At 34.8% G+C, this 22,392-nt stretch overlaps 1 protein-coding gene and 1 non-coding gene across 5 annotated transcripts in view; one reads left to right on the top strand and one right to left on the bottom strand.

Annotated features, from left to right (window-relative positions):
* GUCY1A2 (guanylate cyclase 1 soluble subunit alpha 2) overlaps positions 1-22,392 on the bottom strand; it is a 316,485-nt gene that overhangs the window by 164,961 nt on the left and 129,132 nt on the right. For 2 of the 4 annotated variants that reach the window (XM_077113085.1, XM_077113086.1), the window contains one exon: positions 14,973-15,089. The exons of the other annotated variants lie outside the window; for them this stretch is intronic. In XM_077113085.1, coding sequence (XP_076969200.1) covers positions 14,973-15,089 — 117 coding nt within the window. The remainder of the gene's footprint in view (positions 1-14,972; positions 15,090-22,392) is intronic. 4 annotated transcript variants of the gene reach the window in all.
* Positions 12,982-13,095, top strand: LOC143645448 (U5 spliceosomal RNA). The gene has a single exon (XR_013157153.1). It is a non-coding gene; the product is annotated as a U5 spliceosomal RNA (small nuclear RNA).

The raw sequence follows: 22,392 nt of genomic DNA, 5'->3' as shown, positions 1-22,392 counted from the left end.
TCAAAACAAAACAACATTTAGGATACGAAAGGAAGGAAATTACATGGAAGGAAATGAATATGCTTTCGTATCCACCATGTGCTAACTCCGGGGTGGTAAGCATAGGGATACTTATAAACTAGTTTGTATATAACATTTCTTCTTGAACTGATGTAAGTGGGAATTGCCTCTCCATCCAAAACAAATAAGCAAAACAGAAAGAAACAAAAATAAAATCCTCTGGACTGGTTACAGATACCCAGAGCATATTCAAACATCTGAAGTTCTATCCCTCAGGTGAGTCACAGATTTAGATTTTTTTATTTCATGAAATCCATGGCCAAGACAGGGTTACAATCTGAAATTTGGCAGTTGTAAAGCCAGGTCTATACTTGGAGAAGGCAAGATTGAGGAGGTAACATAGTCTGTAGCAATCACAGGGAATGATCACACACAATTAAGGAAAACTGCACCACACATACCGAGTCTGTCGACCAATGTAGTTTAATCACATATCCGTCATAAATGCTGTTTGTCTGAGAGTGACTAGAGAGCTCATAAGAAGACAATGATTCTGCAACATAAATGTGGTGGCCTTAAACACAGTCCTTGAAATTCGCTTTGAACATATCACAGCATAATTTTAATAGGTGGCTCTGAACACATCTTTACAGTTATGGTAAATGTCTAATTATAGCCCCTTAAAACCTGGCTCATTGAGGAGTAACAAACTCTAGGCACATAAAGAGGGTTCAAGCAAAAGATCTGTTATTTTACAAAAAAACAATTCTTAAAGAGAAACCATTTTAAAAAATTCATCACTCCCAATATTGCTTTAATTTCATCTTTTGTTCCTTAAAAAGTCTACATCAACATTTGCTATGTAAGAACTTTAAGGCAATATCAACCAAGTAACCAACTGCTGAACAAGAGCTTTGCAACACAGCCCCTTCATTGTAATGATTTTATATCAATACTGTTATTTAAGAAAGATATTCATTAAAATAAATGATTTTATATTTGCATCCCTTCTTCTAATTTGGCATCTAAACAGCCACTACTATTTACAGAGACAATTTTGAAATAAATCCCTTCCAAAAAAATTCAATTAATGTTACTGAAACTTTAAGACTGCTCAGTGTCTCAAAAAAAAAAAAGCCCCAAGAAAGTCATCGTTTATCAAAATAAGGATATAAACAATGCGATTTAGAAATATTAGAGTATATATCATAGTATAGTAAATTTCAAAATTAAATCTATCTTTTGGGTTCAACTAAAATAAATTGTAAATAAATTTATTAAAATGTTAAAATAAATTTAACAATAAGTCTTCTATCCACTTACAGCTTCGAAATGTTTTATCAAGGCTACAGACAGGATCATCCCCTATAACAGTAGTGCCCAACAAAATTTTTCATCATGATGGAAATGCTCTTTATCTCCCTGTCCAATATTGTAGCTACTAGCTACATATAGCTATCGAGCCCTTGAAACGTAGATTGCATGTGTTAGGAATTGGACTTTTAACTTTATATTACTTTAATTTACGTTTAACTAGACCCATGTATCTAGTGATTACTATATGGGCTACTTAGTTTTAGATATTAGAACTCGTCATATAATTTATGTGTTAATTCTGCCTTCCAATTATAAAAATTAAGCAGAGCCCTAGAAATTATTGAGTTATTACCTAGAGAAAGACTTTAACTCCTTGGAAAAAAAAAGGCCTGGTCTTTTTAACTCACCACGATTTCCTCAATACCTATCACAGTGTCTCAGTAACTATTGTAAAAAGGAATAAATAAATAGTGATGAAAGATAAAAGCGAAAAGCAGAGCATTCCTACTTCACTGCTATTCCACTAAGTCTCTGCCATCAAGGTGGATAATATTCAAACTGGAAAGAAGACAATAACCCAGTAGCAAACAAGCAAAATAATTAAAATGATTTAATGCAATATTTTTTCAAATTGAACCCACAAACAAATCTTCAAAGAAAACTAATTTCATTGTAAAAACCCTTAGTCTAGGGCGGGCCGCGGTGGCTCAGCGGGCAAAGTGCTTGCCTGCTATGCCGGAGGACCTCGGTTCGATTCCCGGCCCCAGCCCATGTAACAAAAACGGAGAAACAGAATACAATAAAACAAGAAAATGTTTAAAAAATGTTTCCCTTTCTTCCTTCCTTCCTTCCTTCTATCCTTCCTTCCTTCTCTCTGTCTTTCCTTTAAAAAAAAAAAAAAAAAAAAAAAAAAAAAAAACCCTTAGTCTAAGCATATTTTGAATTATAACTAAGTATTATCACATAATTTAAGTGTCTGTATAATTGGATTTATGTTTTCTTTCATTCCAAAATACAAAAAACTTTTCCCCATTAATCTAAGGCAATAAAAGTAAAGGAGAAACAATGCCTAAGTAGGATATGATGGTAAAGATTCTGTAGTGGTTTAAATAGAAAAAAATGCCATCAGAATTCACTTATTACTTGATACATGGCAGCAAAACCTAAAGGATAACATTCATTTAAAAAAAAACGAATTTTTTAAAATGGTTTCTCTTTAAGAATTATTTTTTTGTAAAATAATAGAACTTTTGCTTTAACCCTATTTATGTGCATAGAGTTTGATACTCCTCAACAAGCCAAGTGTAATTTAGTTTCTACAAAACATTTTCTCTCATATAAATATTGTTAAATTGAATTTTATTAGTTTTGTAGTTGCATTGATATTAATTTATAGATATGTTTTTGTTTTATAATTGGGTACAAATTACATGCCCAAGAATTTTAGACTGTGTATTTTCACATAACATTAAAACAAAAATATTTAAGTCAACACTGGAAATCAACAAGTTGTTTTGTGTTTTCTTTTGTTGCTGCTGATTGTTTATTTGGTTTCTCTTTTTTTTTTTTTTCCTTTGAAAAGGGTTGCTATATTACTCAAACTTGGGTGTGTAGGGGGAGTTGCCTATAGCCCTCAGGAAGAATCTAAGATTTAGAAAGACCTAGCTCTGGCCAAATTTTCCACCTTTCTCTCTTTTCTCTAACCCTCTATTCCAAACATACCTACTAATCTTGATTCCCAGAAAGTCTCTTGTTCTCTCATATCTCTCTCCTAAATACACAGTCTTCCATTTATCTTTGATTTTTTTTTCTTTTTTCTTTTTTTGGCTTGCCTATCTTCCACTTACCATATTGCATTTAACCTCAAATTCAAAATGATAAAATTTCCCAGGTCCCTCTCTTCACCTTGTTTTCCTCTAATACTATGTGTATTCTTTTCATAAGACATAATACTCTATCTGGTGATATTTTTACTGGTCTATCTTTCTCATTTCTGCATAAACTCCTCAAGTCGAAATAATATATTTGTATTTCCAGTGCCTCACTTCATCCCAAACATATATTTAGCAATCAAAATAGCTTTAAATGAATGACTAATAGAGTAAGTAAGTATTGAACTGCCTCACATTTGAGTGAATACAGAGGAGCTACATGGACATTTAAAAACCCTGGAAATGTGATTATTAATCCACCTTTAGCAACCTTTGTAGAATCCAAGAGAATCAAGAATTAGGCCAACTGAGTGACATCATCAATACCATGACATAAGACATCCCCTGTAAAACTCTTATAAGAAACTAATGAAAGGACAAATCTCACTTCCTTAGAACTCTAGGAGAAGATAAAAGTTGGAGAAGGACTCCATAAATGCTAAATTGAAAACCAGGTAGGATAGTTTCTTCCCAGAGTCACCAGTGCAGAACATTCCCCCTCACTCCTTCCCGTGGAAGTTGGGAGACACACAGAGGCAGCATTGCCCTGGTCACTCCCCTTCGGGGGATGCAGATTATAGAGCCCATTCACAGTACCAAGTTACAACCCCATGCATAACTAGGCACAGGATCCCAAGTCCAGAGAACTTAAGGCCAAGCACAGGGCCAAGCAAAAGCCACTGAGGTGTGCCACATAAAGGAGTGCCACTGAGAAATGCCACATTGAAAAAAAAAAGGGAGAGAGAAATTTCAGTAAACTGTTGGCAAGAGGTACAGTCAGGTCACTGATCACTGAGCTATCTAAATACAAAATGGACATTTCTGGATTGACCCAGTCTGGATCCCCATAACTGGATACCCTAACGGTGAAGAAACCAGAGGCAGAAAAGCATCACAGAAAATAAATGGAGGGAGGAAATTGAACTGCTGTAAGACAGAACAGGTACCAAAACTGAAAAGGAAAATGAAAAGGGGTCACTGATTGAGGGAGAGAATTTAAACAATTCATGAGAGCTAGTGAAAAAATTCTGCACAAAACGAAACAGAGCAGATCAAGATTTCCAGAGAAGAGACAGCAATGGAAGATTTCTCCCGGAGATGAAACAATTGTACAAAAATTGAAATCTTAAAAATTGCACTGCATAACCAGGGCATGAAACAAATAAAGACAACCTGGAAAAATCTGAATTGTTAAACACGAGCTATTCTAAAGGCCCAGAATAAATTGGATCAAGTGTCAAAGAAGAACCTTAACACAAAGCCAACCAACAATAAAATCCTTGACAAAAGGGAGAAACTGACATTCAGAGTTAACTTATCAAAATACTCAAATGTCCAGGTATCAGCAAAAAATTACAAGCCATACAAAGAAAAGGAAGGACATGGCTCAGTCAAGGGAAAAATTAAAACTTTAGAGAAGATGCAGAATTTTGAAACAACTAATCAAAGAAATTCAAACAAATCCCCTAATTCAACTCAAGGGGATGAAGGAAAATATGGATATATAGCTAAAGGATATTAAAAAGATAATGAGTGAGCATAAAGAAGAATTTGAAAGTATAAAAAGAAACATAACAGAAATTATGGAGATGAAAGGCACAGTAATGTAGATTAAAAATATTTTAGAGGCATACAAAGCAGATTTGGCCAGGCAGAAGAAATAATCAGCGAAATAGAAAACAGGACAATCAAAATCTCTGAGAAAAAAAAGAGAAAAGAAAAAATTGAGCAGTATCTCAGGGATTTGTGTCAGCACAAAGCATGCAAACATGTGTGTCATGGTTTTCCCAGAGGGAAAAGAGAAGGGAAAAGGTACAGAAATAATATTTGAGGAAATAATGGCTGAAAATTTCCCAACTCTTATGAAAAACATAAATATACATGTCCAAGAAGCACCACATACTCCAAACTGAATAAATCCTAAATGACCTACTCAGAGACACATACTAATCACAATGTTAAATGCCAAATATAAACAGAATTCACAAGAATTCTGATAAGATAACAGAAACAAGGAGAGTTCAACAACAGATCTATCCTATAAGAAATATGAAACAGAATTCTGCAGAATGAAAGGAAAAGGGAGGAGAATAACTTGGAGTACTGTGAAAAAATGAAGACCATCAGTAAGGATAACTAAAAGAGTAAAAGCAAAACCCAATAGTACTGTATTTTCATACACAACTCTACTTTTTAATTCCTGTGAGTCATAATACAATTGACCAAGAAAAAGGCATATTTCCTAATAATGGACAAGCAAAGTATAAAAAGGTAATGTGGGACAGAAACAACATAAAGAGGGGAAAAAGAGGCATATGGGGATCGAGAACTTGTATGCTACTGAAACTAAGCTTTATCTATTCAAATTACACACACATACACACACACACAGTAATACAAACATCAGAGTAACCATAAAAAGGATTTTTAAATATACAGGAAAAAAAAATGAGAAAGGAATCAGAGACATCACAGAAGATAAACAATACAGAAAAGAGAAAAGGAAGTTGCAATAAAGATAAAGAGAGACCCCAAATAAGGTATGACTTACAAAAACCAAAGGACAAAATGGCTGAAGTTAGTACTGACTCTTTAGTAGTAACACTGAACATTAATGAATTAAATTCCCCAACCAGATTGGCAGAATGTACAAAAAAAAAAAAAAAAAGGAAGATCCAGCTATATGTTGTTAACATGAGACTCACCTTGGGGATAAAGACACAGAAAGATTGAAAGTGAAAGGACAGAAAAAGATATTCCATGCAAATAGTAACCAAGAAAGAGCTATATAATATTAATACAGTGGTTATCCTAATATCGGACAAAATAACTAAGCCAAAACTGTTACAAGAGATAACAAAAGGAAATGATTTGTTAATAAAAGGCAAATCTACAAATAATAATCATAAATATTAACACACCTAATACCACAGCACCCTAAAATGCATGAGGCAAACACCGGCAAAACTTGAAGAAATAGACACATCTACAATAATAGCTGGAGACTCCAATATAGCATTCTTGTCAATAGACAGACTATCTAGACAGAAAATCAAAAAGGAATCAGAGAATTTGAGTAATATGATAAATGAACTAAACCTAACAGGCATACAAAAGTCACTGCACTCCAAACAGCAGGATCTATATTCTTCTCAAGTGCACATGGATTGTGCTCCAGGATAGATAACACATTAAATCACAATCAAGGCTCAATAAATTCTAAAAGACTCAAATTATAAAATACATCTTCGCTGACAATAATGGAATAAAGCTAGAAATCAATAACAGGCAGTGAACTGGAAAATCCATAAATACATGGAAGTTAAATAATGTTCTCAAAATAACCACTGGGTTAAAGAATAAATTACAAGGGAAATCTGTAAATATCTTGAGATGAATGAAAACAAGAGCACAGCATGTCAAAACTTGTGGGATGTGGGAAGGCAGTGCTGAGAGGGAAATTTACCACCCTAAATGCTTACATTAAAAAAGAAGAAAGAGCTAAAATCAGACTTAACTGCATACCTGGATGAACTAGAAAAAAGAACAGCAATCTAATCCCAAATTAAGCAGAAGGAAAGAAATAAAGATTAGAGCAGAAAAAAATGAAATTGAAAATTTAAAAAAAAACAGAAGAGAACCAAAACTTGGAGCATTGAAAAGGTCAATAAAATTGACCTGTAAAGAAATAAAAAGGATCCAAGAAGATACAATGAACAATATATGCCAACAAATTAGACAAACTAGATGGAATGGACATATTCCTAGAAACACACAACAACCTACACAGACTCTAGAGGAAATAGAAGATCTCAACAAATGAATAACAAGTAGAGAAATTGAACCAGTCATCAAAAATCTCCCAATAAAGAAAAATCCAGGATCAGATGGCTTCAATGGTGAATTCTACCAAGAATTGCAAGAATTTATACCAATCTTGCTCAAAACTTCCCCCAAACTGAACAGGACAGGCTACTACTTAACTCATTCTATGAGACCAACATCACCTTAATACCAAAGCCATATAAAGATATGACAAGAAAAGAAAATTACAGACTAACTACTCTAAGGAATATAGATGGGATATCTTCAACAAAATACCTGCAAATCGAATCCAACAGTATACTAAAGGAATTATACACCACAACCAAGTGGTTTTTATCCTAGGTATGCAGGGGTGGTTCAATACAAGAAAGTCAGTTAATGTAATACATTAGCAAAGTAAAGGAGAAAAGCCACATGATCATCTCAACTGACACAGAAAAGGCCTTTGACAAAATCCAGCATCCTTTCTTGATAAAAAAAACACTTTGAAAGACAGGAAAGAAGGAAACTTCCTCATGATAAAGGGCATATGTGAAAAGCCCAAAACTAACATTTCACTCATTGGTAAAGGCCTAAAAGTTATTCCCTGGAAAGTAGACAACCACTGTCACCACTATTAGTCAACATTTTGCTGGAAGATCTAACCAGAGTGTTTAGGCAATAAAAAGATATAAAATGCAACCAGATTGAAAAGGAAGATATAAAACTTTTCTCTTTGCAGATGACATGATCTTATATATAGAAAGTCTGAAAATCTAAAACAAAGGTACTAGAGAAAATTCAGCAAAGTGGTGGGGTACAGGATCAACATGGACAAATCAATAGAGTTTCTATATACTAGGAATGAGCTATCTGAAGAGGAAACCGAGAAGAAAATTCCAATTTCAATAACAATTAAAAGAGTCAAATAACTAGGAACAAATTTAACCAAGGATGTAAAGCACTTACAGAGGGAAAACTAAAAAAACTTTGCTAAAAAACAATGAAAATCTAAATAAATGGGAAGGCATTCCATGCTCATGTATCAGAAGAGTAAATATTGTTATGTCAATTCTACCAGAAGTATTTACTGATTCAATGCAATCCCAATCAAAATTCCTACAGCCTACTTTGCAGAAATGGAAAAACCAATCATAAAATTTGTTTAAAAGTGTAAGGGACCCCACATACCCAAAAATATCTTGAAGAACAACAAAGTTGGAGTACCCACACTTCCTGACTTTAAAGCATATTGCAAAGCTATAGCAATAAAACAGTATGGTACTGGCACAAGGCCATACATATAGACCATTAGAATCGAATCGAAAGTTCAGACATAGACCCTTACATCTATGGCCAACTGATTTATTACAAGGCTGCCAAGCCCACTCAATTGGTAAGGAATAGTCACTTCAAAAAATGGTGCTGGGAAACTGGATTTCCATTTTCAAAAATAAGGACTACCCCTACCTCACACCATATACAAATATCAACTCAAAATAGATCAAAGACCAAAATATAAAGACTATAACTATCAAAATACTCAAAGAAAATGCCAGAAAGCATCTTCAGGATGTTGTGTAAGAAAATGTGTTCTTAGACTTTGCATCCAAAGCACAAGCAACAAAATAAAAAAGTTAAATGGGATCTCATTAAAATTAAACACTTTTATGCAAAGGACTTTATCACGGAAGTGAAAAGACAACTTATATCAGTGGAAGAAAATATTTGGAAGCCACATATCCAGCAAGGGTTTAAAATCCAGAGTATATAGAGAAATCTACAACTCAAAAACAAAAGATAGGGTGGTGTAACGGTGGCTCAGTGGCAGAATTCTCACCTGCCATGCAGAGACCTAGGTTTGATTTCCGGACCCTGCCCACACCAAAAAAAAAAAAAAAAAAAAAGAGAGAGAGAGAGAGAAAGAAGGAGAGAAAAAAAAAATAGCAACCTAATTTTTAAAACTAGGCAAAAGATGGATAGACACTTCTCCAAAGAGGATAACAAGTGGCTAAAAAGAACATGAAAAGTTTCCACCTTATTAGCTATTAGGGAAATGCAAATCAAAACCACAGTGAGATTTTTCACATCTACTAGAAGCCTACTATTAAAAAACAGTAAAGTAAAAAGTGTTGGAGAGGATGTGAAGAAATAAGAATAGTTATTCATTGCTGGTAAGAATATAAAATAGTAGAACCACTGTGGAAGGCAGTTTGGCAGTTATTTAGAAAGTATAAAATTACCATATGATCTGGCAATCCCACTACTAGGTATATACCCAAAAGAATGGAAAGCAGGGACTAGAACAGTTCTGTGCACACTGATGTTTATAGCGGCATTATTATCAATTGCCAGAAGATGGAAACAACCAAACGGTCCATCAACCGGTGAATGGATAAACAAAATGTGGTATATACATATGAAAGAATATTATTCAGCATTAAAAAGGAATATAGTTCGGATACATGCACAACATGGATGAATCTTGAAGGCATTATGTTGAGTGAAATAAGCCAGACATAAAAGGACAAATACTGCATGATTTTACCGATATGAACAATTAGAATAAGCAAACTCATAGTGTGATAATCTAGAATATATGTTGCCAGGGACTGGGTTGGAATAGAGAATTGGGAGTTGACACTTAATTTGTACATAATTGCTATTTGGGTTGATTGTAATGTTTTGCAAATGAATGGTGGTAATAGTAGCACATCATAACATTGTGAGTACAATTAACAGCACTGAATTACATATTTGAACATGGTGAAGGGGAAATTTTAGGTCATATATATGTTAGCAGAATAAAATTAAAAGTTAAAACATAGATCTCTACAACACAGTATACAACACACATTTACTATTGTAAATGATGGACTATAATTAATACTATAATTATAAAATGTTCTTTCATGGATTATAGCAAATGTACCACATTAATGCAACATATTAATAAGATGTTATATTGGGAAAAAATACACCCTAATGTAAACTATGGACTATAGTTGATACTACAATTATATAATTCTTTCATCAACTGTAACAAAGGTACCACACTAAAGCAAAGTGTTAATAATAAGAAGATTATGTGGGAATACTATATTTTTTACATGATTTTCCTGTAAACCTATAATTTCTCCAATTTTCAAAAATTCATTAGGCAATTTAATATTGGCCTAATTTCAAAAAGAGAGCAAAGTGAATTCTGCACACTTACATTCACATCTAGCCAAATCTGCTTAGGAGCACATAAAAAGCAAAATTAATTTCTGGGACTCAACAAATATTTATTAAAGAAAAAGTATATCAAACGAGCAGTATTTCCATTTGTTTTAAGGATAATGTTGAAGACAGTATACTTTGACTTAAAGCATTTAACATGGTCACAATAAATAGATAGGGATTTATTAACTGGTAAAAATGTACAATTTTGAATTGTGCAAATTTGAACAGATTGACTACATTCCCACAACAGTGAATATGCAAAATAGTCTACCTTTAACTCTGGTCTCCAGTGCCTCTGCTGCAAGCTGCTGTTATAGGCCCTTTGAAATTGTACATTTTTACCAAAATTTGGATCAAAATATGTTTAATTTGCACTTGATTCAAGAGCATAAGGGTTGATCATCAAAAAACAACAAAATGAAGATCCAAAACATCTCTATAGACACTTGTCCTAACCAAAAGCAACTAAATTTAATGATAGATACAAAATTTTGGACATAAGTTTAAAAAAAATTCAACTGCACAATTACAGGACTAAACAGAATCAACCAAATAGTAGATCATGTAAAACCAATCTAGGGTTTTAGTTGACTAAAAGTCAAACTGTGCCATTGATATAACGTAACTAACACTAGCAAAACAAAAATACTGATAACTCCTAAAATAAGTGGCATTGAGAGACCTAATCACAGTATCCAGAACAGGGTAAGATTCTGGATGGGTCTAGAAGGTCAGACTATTTGGTGGTTGGATAAACCACATTTTGAAGCTGGAATGTTCCAAGAAGCACATGATTAGTAGGTGAAAGATAGGAACTTACAGTTGGGAAACAGAAGGCAAAGAATAGTCTTCTTTAGATATTTGAAGGATGGTCATATAAAAGAGTAGAATATTTTCAAGTTATGCAGCCAAGAATAGAACCACTGAATAAAAATTAGGAGGAGGCAGATTTCAGCAAAATAAATAGGAAAACAAAGCCTGGAAATCAGTGCCATCAAAAGTTTATTTGCTGCTTTATGAGCACTGGAAATGATCGCGCTACTAGATGACCAATTTAAGTTCTAATTCCTTAGAATGGTACACAAAAAATGCCTTTCCTGAGAAAGGCTTCAACAATGGCTCCAAATTTATCTCATATCAATTTCTCCATAAATCTCCAAGTTGTCTGCAACCTCTCCACGCTTCTATGTCTTTGCATATAGACTCCTCCTGGTATGCTCCTCATTATTTAGTCATCATGTTTAAAGTCTGACTCAAATGTTACTCCTCAAGATGTCATTTCCTGCTCCTGCCAGATGTATCAGGTTTCCTAATCATGTACTCCCATAGCCTCTGACATACACATTTATTCTAGCATTTATTATGTGGTCTTGTAACAATTTTTTTACTTTGCTTATCTCTCACCTATTAGACTGTGAGCCTCCAAACAGTAGGGGGCATTCAGAGTAGGGGATATCTTCTCCATCCCTGATGTCCCAGCACAATGTCTGCTGGTAATAGGTAATTAAAAAATATTTTCTGAACAAATATTGCAGAGTAGATATCCTCAGTCAGTGGAATGTTGTGTTGGATGAAATTTAAGGACTCTAAAATCCTATAGACTGTGGTCTTCATACAATAGAATTGAATACAAAAACTATAGCAGTCCAAGAATTCATTAATGCAGAATATAGCAGTATGTGTTGGGGGATTAAATTAATAACCATAAAGAGGCTAATATTAGATAAAAGTTGCTTTAACTTCCATTCAGGAAGAAAACTTTTGAATCATCCCCCCCTCTTTCTAATTTATGTCAAAGAGCCTCAAAGCCAAGTAAGTCCCAAGAGTCATACATTGCATAGTGGCTATGTTTTGTTCCTTTGGTGCTTCCAACTAATTCTAGAATGCCAATGATATTTCCCAAATATTTCAGTAGTACCAGCTATGTGATAAATTCACATAGCTAATTCATTCAAAATAATCTGCCAGCAGTACCCACAGATTTTAGTAGAGAGAACAACTACTCTCCTTGTTTTCTACAATATCTTGGAAATGACATTTATTCAACTAAGGAAAAATCTAGAACTGACAGTGCAATTTAAGAGTAAAAGAAAAGTGTGGGGAGTTTAAACAGGGAAGAGACTACATTGGTTGAGAGATTAAAAAATAATCTCAAGGAGGAGCCGGCATATTGCCCTGCTTATCCTTAGTGTGTCTGACATCCATTCTTCCTTTCTACTTCTACCATGTTATCAAATCATCTTCCTTATGTCACTTCGTAGTACTTGCATTTTGTTTGAAGATTAGCCCATTTAGAAAGAGACATGCCAAAATCACCTTAAAAGGATCTGACTCCTCACTCTCTTTTCCTTTATACTCTACCTTTTCACTGCTCCAGCCTAAAATCTATTTTTAAATGCATATGATTATTAGTTGCCATTTTCATTACTGTATTTTCCTGTCAGTTTTCATTGGAAAGAACATTATTCTCTTGCCTCAGTCTCTCCACTGGGCCATGAAAGGAAACATATGAAAAACAATTACAGAAAACTGACTTCCCTATTTTGAACTACTATGTAGGTTTAGGTAGCTCTATATGCTGCCATATCAAGTTAAAAATATTTTAAAAATTGATCTACTATTGGATCGGATTTCATGACAATAAAAAGTGATCTAATTTTATACTATTATTCAAACTTTCTTCCTTAAAATGTACTAGGTTTTCATACTCTGGTTTCTCTTCAGATCATATATATCTTTTGCCTTTTACTAAAGATTTATGGAGAGAAACAAGTATGAGTTCTTAACTAATTTTTTGAGGCCTTGCTTTTTCAGGGCTTAAAAAAATGGACTAGGCTTTCTTACAAAAGGGGTTCAGTCATCAAAAAGTTTATAGTAAATTAAGGAAGAACGGCTTAAACATTTATATAGATTTTTTTACTTCAGGCATAGAGTCATCATTAGTGCTACACTAATGTGCACTGTGAATCTATGAGGCGGATAGAGGATACAACATTTCAAAAACTTATTTTACACAGAATCCTCATGTGCTGGTTTGAAATGATGTATGTACTCTAGAAAAGCCATGTTTTAATCCTAAACCCATTTTGTAAAGGCAGCCATTTCTTCTAATTCCTATTCAGTATTGTATGTTTGAAACTGTAATTAGATCATCTCTCTGGAGATGTAACCCAATCGAGATTGGTTGTTAAACTGGATTAAGGGAGATGTGTCTCTACCCATTTGAATGGGTCTTGATTGGTTTACTGAAGTCCTATAAAAGAGGAAACATTTTGGAGAGAGATTCAGAGAGAGCAGAGAAAGGCATAGACACGAGAAGCAAAGAGCCCACAAGTCAGTGACCTGTGGAGATGAAGAAGGAAAATGCCTCCCAGGGAGCTTCATGAAACAGGAAGGCAGGAGAGAAAGCTAGCAGATGACACCATGTTCGCCATGTGCCCCTCCAGCTGAGAGAGAAACTCCGACTGTGTTCCTCATGTGACTTTTCACTTGAGAGAGAAACCCTGAACTTCATCGGCCTTCTTGAACCAAGGTATCTTTCCCTGGATACCTTTTATTGGACATTTCTATAGACTTGTTGTAACTGGAACATTTTCTTGGCCTTAGAACTGTAAACTAGCAACTTACTAAATTCCCCTTTTTAAAAGCCATTCCATTTCTGGTATAGTGCATTCTAGCAGCTAGCAAACTAGAACACCTCATTTCACTGTTGTTAGTCTGTTTTCACTGAGCTCATGTGAACAGTTTTGGAAAAGACAGTTTGGGAAATATCCATACAGGTGGAAAGAAAGTGAAGAAGGTCTAAAATATTAGCTTTGGTCCTAGCTCTCCCATTAACTAGTTATGCAATTAATGCTTCTGTGGACTGCAGCATTTCCCCATTTATAATTGAGGCTAAATTAGGTCACCCCTATGGTTCCTTCCAGCTCTAACCTTCTATGATTCTATTTTCCCTGAATTAACCCAATTATCCAGTAGTTTGGATTTGTTCAGAAAATGAAGTAAAATTTTCACTTCTAATTACTTTTGATGCTAGAAAATGTACCCACCCATTAGATGCTGGAAGCCTTATAATAACTAACTTTATATTCATATGAAGCAGCTTTACATATGAGGTCAATTGTCTATAAACATCAGCCACTCCATTAAGGTCCAAGGACAAATGAATGAACTGCAAATGTTTGAATTATTGATCATAGAACTGGGGTAGTCTTTAAAAACCAATCTCTGACAACAGGTATTATCGTGTTTATAGTTTTCATTTTTGGTTTTGACAGATAGTCCATTAAAACCCCAAAAGATAATATAACTTACTTGCTCAAATTCAAAAAACTAGGGACTATTAACTCTCTGCTTTACTGTGTAAGATTCTTATTAAAACTTCATTACATATGTAATAAAAGAATAAGACAATGGATACCCATTTACACACAGTGATGGTTAAGCTCACATGTCAACTTGACCAGATTATGGTGTCCAGTTGTTTGCTCAAGCAAGCACTGGCCTGATTGTTACTGTGAGGATATATTGTGGATTTAAATCACTAATAAGCTGATTGTATCTAGTGCTGATAACATCTACAATCAACTGAGGAGATTGCCTTCAAGAATAAGAGAAATCTTAACCAATTGGTTGAAGGGCTCAAAAGCAGAAGATATGAGTTCAGCAGTCAGAAGGGAAAATTTCCATCTCTACCTCAGCCAGCCAGCTTCTCCTTGGGAAGTCTTTGAAAACCTTCATCACAGTGCCCAGCTTGTGGCAGGGCCTACAAAATTTGGACTTGTCCGTCCCCATAGTCACATGAGCCAATGCCTATAAAAAATATCATAATATTTACATTATACACACATATACATATATACATATACATAAGTACACACACATGTACTCACACATACAGCGTCAGTTCTGCTTTGCTAGAAAACCCTGACTCATACGTCCACCATCTACCTAAAGACATAAAATGCTGATAATATGGTTGAAACCTCCTAGGTTCCCTTTCTAGGCTGCTTTGTCCTGCCTCTTCTCCTGAGAGGTAACCCATACTACTTGCAATTGAAATTAAGAAAATAAACAAGGAAACCTCTAAATTAAATAGATATTGCAACTAATTCTAAAGAACTGTGCAAAATGATTGCTGACCTATTAATTTTTTTTGTATGCTGTACGGCAGGGTCACATTTCATTATCTTTCCATGTGAGTATCCCATTATTGCAGTACTATTTGTCGAATTTTTGCTTGTTTGCTTCTTGTTTGTTTGGTTTTGCTTGTTTGTTTTTTGGGAAGTGTGTAGACCAGGAATCGAACCCAAGTCTCCTGCATGGCAGGCATGACCTATTAATTTTTATTGTTTTCTACATGAAAATGTATTTCGTTTTACAGGATTTTTGAAATGATAATCATCCATAAAGGAATGGGTTATATATAATTTTGCAACTCATATGTAAATGAGTAGGGGATAATACAAGTGTCATCATAATGTATGAAAGGGGCATCCACTAGAAGCACCTTCAGGTGCTCCAGGGTTGCCTTACACTATCAAAGACGAGGCCTCAGGATGAGGAGCAACTTTCATTCCAGGGAAATTTTCACAAGACACTTTTCTCTCTTTCTCATCTCTGCTTTCCCTACCAAAGGAAAACAAAAATTGACTCAGTGTTTCACATTTCCATTTCCGTACATAATATCTAATGCCAACTGGCCCAAGCATTTCTCCAGGTTATTACACAATTTGTGGAGATGTGGGGAAGACACAGAGAGCGCTGGACAGGACTTGCTTTGTCCAAAATAAAACTTTAAATGAATCTGATTATTCAGACGATTGCCAACTCTGCACTTCATTTTTCCCTAGAAGCTCTTGTTTTAAAATGTTTTTAGAATTTAATAAAAGTGGAGATTTGTGAATAGCAGCTAGCTGGAAAAGAGAAGGATGGAAGGAGAGGGAAGGGAAATGACTGGTGGAAAAATCACCAAATTTCCATTGCCCAAGGGCCAGATTAAGATGAAATGTGTGCTAAAAGATTCAAAATATCTGGTGGAAAAAGACAGAAAGCACACCCCCTAGGACTCTATAAACTTAATACACAGGAGAAGTTATCTGGACCAAGGATTGAGCATGAATGCTTTCAATTAACACCATCTCTAATTTCCCCCACTGTTATTTCACAGAGAATTACACATGTCAAAACTATGCATTTAGTATGTCCTTAATTTACTCCCCAAAGAATAACATTTGTCCCTAGAGAAAAAATAATATTCTTGATAATTAAATATTAGGGGTATTGCTTATTTTCTTCCACTTTATGTTGATTAGAGATACAATGTTAAGATTTTATCAGTTCTGACCCCAATATATAAAACGAACCCAGGTTAGAAGTCCCACACTTCCTCATTCAATCATTCAGCTTCTCATCAGAGAAACACATGGAAACTGAATATTGAGGAGGGGGGGATACGTCACCATTTGCTAACTGGGCAGAATTTTCAATGTCACTATTTTATCTTATCTGTGTACGCAGCTTGTGTTTGAATTAAAAAAAATGATATTTGCCTTTGATATTAAATATTGAAGACATCAGAAGGAAGCAAATTATTATTGGAGAGGCTTAAAGTGAGACTACCTAACCATTTATATTAATTCTGCTCTGTGCCTGTGATAACATCTTTTATGTCCCACAGCACTCAGTTCAAAGTCCCTATCTCATCCTGAAAGCCCAGTAATTTGGCATCCTCCTTTCATTTTTCGACTATGCTTCAATCTCAACTCAGCCAAGTAAAGAGACTTACCGGCACACTTATCACTACCTGTATATTTTACATAAAATATATTTTCTTAATGTGTTATTTATGTCCATGAAAATGTACTAATTTATTCATTTACAAATTCTTACTCTGTACTTACTATGTGACAAACATTTTACTAGACACTGGAGATAAAGTTGTAAGAAAAACAACCTGCTTTCCTTCCTTATATAGCTAACCATATCATGTATTAAGAGGGAAATAATGCTATGAGAGAATAAAATAGGCAAATTTACTAATCCTTCCCTGGAAAAGAGATGATTAAATTTAGATGTAAAAGCCTCATAGAGGTTAACCAGGTGAATATTTCAGGCAGAGAAAACGGCATGCACAGTTCCTCTGAGGTAAAGGGTGCAGGTGAGGGAAGATTGTTTGGGAGGGGAGGGAAGAAAATAAGTCTAGTACACGTCATACCTCATGAGTGGGTGGGTGAAGAGGAATCTGCAGCGGTAACCAAGAAGGAGCAACGTCTTTGGATAGAGAAAACAAGAGAGTGTAAAGTTATAAAACCAAAGGAAGAAAGGGTTTCAAAAAGGAGAGAGCATTCAACAATAGTTAATGCTGCTGAACAAAGAAGGGAGATGAGGAATGAAAAATGTCTATGAGGTTATTAACCTTAGAAAGAAGCTGACTACCGGTTTCTACTACATAAAATCTACTTACAAACAAACAAACAGCCTGATTACCTTGTTTCAAGTCCTATTTAGTGATCAATGCTTGGTTATTACCAAATGATTGTTTAAAATGTAAAAAACATAATTTGGGTTTTTAACTAAAAATTCAGTCTTCAAAAGAGGTGGCTCGACTCCTAACTCCAGTTAGTGGCTCAATAGATTTCTTTCTCCTTTGCTAATTTTACAACCCAAGTATCTTCAGGAAGTTTACTCCCACAGATAATAGACAAAAAGTATTTTTTATTAATAGAAATGACCACTGGAGCAGAAATTTAAAAATCCACTTGAGCAATATATTCCATCAGTTTAAAACACCATGATTTGTGTCAATTGCTGAGATGTTTTGCTTCATTTGCTTTTATGATGAAAATGTTTTCAAAGACATGTTTTAGATGTCTTTTTTTTAAAACAAAGTAATATTGCAGGAGAACAAAGATGTTTTGTATTATTGAATTATTTTGTACAACTATGTCAAAATCAATTAAAATGTAGGTAAGTTTTCTGTGTTGCAGTTGTAAAGAAATGTTTGATAAATAAATTTGTCTCTCTTACTTATGCTAACTGAGCAATACCAAATAAATGGTTTGCCCTATTAGGAGAAGAAAACAGTCATACCTGTGAGAAAATGACATGACTGACCTTTGTCAAGATATTGTTGCTCTGGTAAGTGAGAGGAAAAACTGGACATTTGAATGCTATGTTTTCAAATAAATAACAAGAATATCCCTCCCATAGCACAGATGCAGTCTGTGCTGGTTTGAAATGATTAAATACCCTAGAAAAGCCACGTTTTAATCCTGATCCAATCTTGTGGCAGCAACCATTCCTTTTAATCACTATTCAGTACTATATGTTGGAAACTTGATTAGATTCTCTCCAAAGAGATATGACTCACCCAATCATGGGTATTAAGCTTGGATTAGAGGGAGATGTGACTCCACCCATTCCAGGTGGGTCTTGATTAGTTTACTAGAATCCTTTAAAAGTGGAAACATTTTGGAGAAAGCTTGAGAACGATGAGATAGGCATGGGAACTTTCAGAGCCCATGCAGCCAGAGACCTTAGGAGATGAAGGAAAATGCCACCATGGAAGCTTCATGAAACAAGAAGCCTAGAGAGAAAACTCGCAGATGTCACCCTGTCTGCCATGTGCCTTTCCAGTTGAGAGAGAAATCTTGAACATCATCGACCTTTCTTGAGCGAAGGTAACTTGTTGTTGTGTCTTAATTTGGAATTTTTATGAAGTTACTTTAATTGAAAAGCAAAAAAAATCTGTCCCAATTTCATGGCCTTAGAACTGTAATTTTGCAACTTAATAAATTCCCCTTTTTAAGAGTCATTCTGTTTCTGGTATATCACTTTCTAGCAGCTAGCAAACTAGAACACAGTCAAACTAAAATATAAATTATTTCCTAATCATCCTCTGTTCTTGAAAATCCCCTCTATTAATAGAACTGGAGTGGGAGTCAGCAGATGTTAATTCCAGTATTAGCAAAACAACACATAATTCAATTTTCCTAGTTATAAAATGGGCATGCACTTAGAAATTGCATTTGAATGCTATATAGATTATATGAAATGATAGGTGTGAACATATGTTGCAAACATTTAATAGCTATATACAAATGCAACTTATTACAATAATCACATGTAGGATCCACTAAGTCAACTACATAAATTACAACCATTTGGGGAAAAAATGTGTGTACTTATAAACATTTTAACAGTAACCATAAAATATGTGCTCATTATGTGTTTATCCAAATGGAAGAACTTTTAAGAACATGCCCACTGGATACAAAGACATTCAGATATAGATAAAATTATTGGCAGGGAGCAGGCTAACTACTTGCATGAGGCAGAGACCACTAGTTTCCATGCTGTATTTCTTCCTCCAGTTCTTCCCTATGAAAGAACCAGCATTGTTAACTGTACCCACTTCCATCCAAAAGACATAACATTTTACAATCTTTCTTGCAGTTCAGTGGGAGTCTTTGATTAAATTCTGGCCCCTGGGAAAGAAATTGAAATGTCACATGTGAATGTGTCCTTACAGTATAACTGTCCCTAAAATAAAGGGTATCCATTTCTCCCATCCTTTCCTCTTTTCTGTTAGCTGGAATGTATATATGATGCTGGAGCTCAAGCAGACATCCCGAACTATGAGGAAGAATCTACATGCTGAGGGCAGTGGAACAAAAAAGATAAAAAGCATCTGGATTCATGACACACACATACCATTTCTAGACTGTCTACATATTTCTTTCATATGGAAAGAGAAAAAAATGTCCATTATATTGGGTCTTCAGTTGATCACAGACAAACCTAGTCCTATCAGGAATACATATACTATATATATATATATATATATATATACACTATAAATTTTATATTATCTATATTTACATGCACAACTATTTATAAATACAAACACTAATATATGCAAATATTTATATATATGTAACATATTTGTACACATTTAAGTTGAAGCAAAACAAAACCTGTGTCTATTCAGCTGTTAAGCAGCACAGACACTTCAAACATGGCATGCCCCAAGCCAAGTCTACATAGTATGCCCTCTCCAATACAATCTCTGCAAGGCCAACAAAATGGCATTAGAAGTTATAATTCTAAATCTGATCTTATCACATTCCTTCTTACAGTCCTCCAATGACTCTACTTCCCTCAAGACACAGTCCATATGACAGAGCAGGGCCTCACCTTGCCTTTGTACACAGAGACATCTTCCTCTTAGGTGGGAATGCCTCACTCCAACACTACAAGTTCTCCCTGAAGCAGTGTTCTCTAAGGATCTGAATCTGTTCTGCTCTGAGCTCTCTCCAAAATGTTTCCTCTTTTAAAGGACTCCAGTAAACTAATCAAGACCCACCTAGAATGGGTGGGGTCACATCTCCATCTAATGAAAAGGTCACAAGGTCACACCCAAAATTGGGCGTGTCACATCTCTGTAGAGGAGATAATCTAATCCAAAATTTCCCTACTAAGATGTCGAATCAGAATTAAAAGAAATGGCTGCCTCCACAAGGTTGGATCAGGATTAAAACATGGCTTTTCTATGGTATATAATAGAGTCAAAGTGACACAATGATATATTTCACAATGAAACATGTTTAAAAAAAAAATCCCAATGCCAAGTACAAATGGTCCATAAATAATTAATTAATTGGTTGGAAATCTGCATCACTCAGTTTCTGTCAGATAACCCATCCAGCACCCTGTTGTATTGTCCCTCGACTTCATTTATTTCACTGGCCTTCCTCTCTCCACATACATAGCTTCAATTTCGACAGTACCATCCAGAGACAGAAGTAGTTTAATTCTCAAAATCTGAAAGCCATATTTCTCATCCAAAAAAAAATTCTCCCACTTGCCTCTTGGCCACCAGACCTACACTTAAGAGTCTAGTCTCGATGCCGTGCAATCATTTTTCCAGTCATCAAGTCTCTGTCTGCTTCAGTTCCTTTCCTAACTAGATTGCCAATCATTTAAATTCCTTGTTTGCTTGCACTATTAATTCCAGCATTCCTCTCAGTCTTAAATTGTAACACATCTACCCAGACAATCTCACCCCCTGTTTAAAATCATTATTTTTCTTCAATTCTAAGATCTACATGGAAAGAAGAAGCAGCCTATGACAGAGAAAAGGGCTTCTGGGTTAAATGACCTAAATACTTAAATACCTAAAGTAGGTAGATTTCCTTGCTAAGATATTCACTAGTATTACATCTGCGTCTCTCAAGTCAGAATTTCAAACTCACATTCCTATCATTACATTAGAGATTGTCAAATGTTGGCCTTTATAATGCCATTTTCAGCTTTGGCCTGTAGCGTTAGAGTCCCACCTACTTCTCTTTCAGTCTGAAGGCCATCACCACAGTGATTCTGAAAAAAACGGAATCAGTGATTCAGGCACCTGAGAAGGCCTCTCTGTGAGGGGATAAAATGAATCATCACCTGTGTCTAGCTACTATGTTCTTGGGTAAGTTATCTGAAAATAGTCTTTTAAAGATGCTGAGAATAAAAGAATGGTTCTGAATAAGTGACCTATTTTTATTTTACAGGCTTTGGAGGAGAAATTCATCATCACCCGCTGCTGGCAAAGTAGCATGATTGTTTTCATTTTCCTTGCCTTCTTTCTTTTAAGGAGTGTACTTTTCCTTTATAGCCAACAGGTGTTGCACCATAATAAGAGTAATGATTTCGTAAATAAATATCTGATTTATCATTTCTGGTTGCTGGAGAGCAAAGTTATGGCAATTGTTTGCTTATACCATACAAATAGTTAGAAAAGTTCATTTCCTTGGTGCTGTGTTCCCTTTGATCATTAGAAAAGCAATTTATTTCCTTTCAAATTAGGCATCTTGATATATCCTCATACTCTGGCCCATTCCCTAATTTAGAACAAGCAATTCTTTTAAGACACTAAGGACAGGAAAATCAGAGAGAACTAGAGATAGCACAAAATGGAAATTTTAAGACACAGCAAGAAAAGCCTCTCTCAAAGGGACAACTTAAAATGCTATTTTTAAAGTCTGGTACTCTTTATTTTAAAAGGCAAACTCCAAAATTGCCCATCAGAAAAAATGAAATCCGATGTAATTTACTATATCACTTCTCT

Source organism: Tamandua tetradactyla, chromosome 8 (assembly GCF_023851605.1).
Source record: "Tamandua tetradactyla isolate mTamTet1 chromosome 8, mTamTet1.pri, whole genome shotgun sequence".
Classification (NCBI taxonomy): domain Eukaryota; kingdom Metazoa; phylum Chordata; class Mammalia; order Pilosa; family Myrmecophagidae; genus Tamandua; species Tamandua tetradactyla.
The sequence above is the reverse complement of the archived record's forward strand: the minus strand, read 5'-3'. Positions and strand labels throughout refer to the sequence as shown.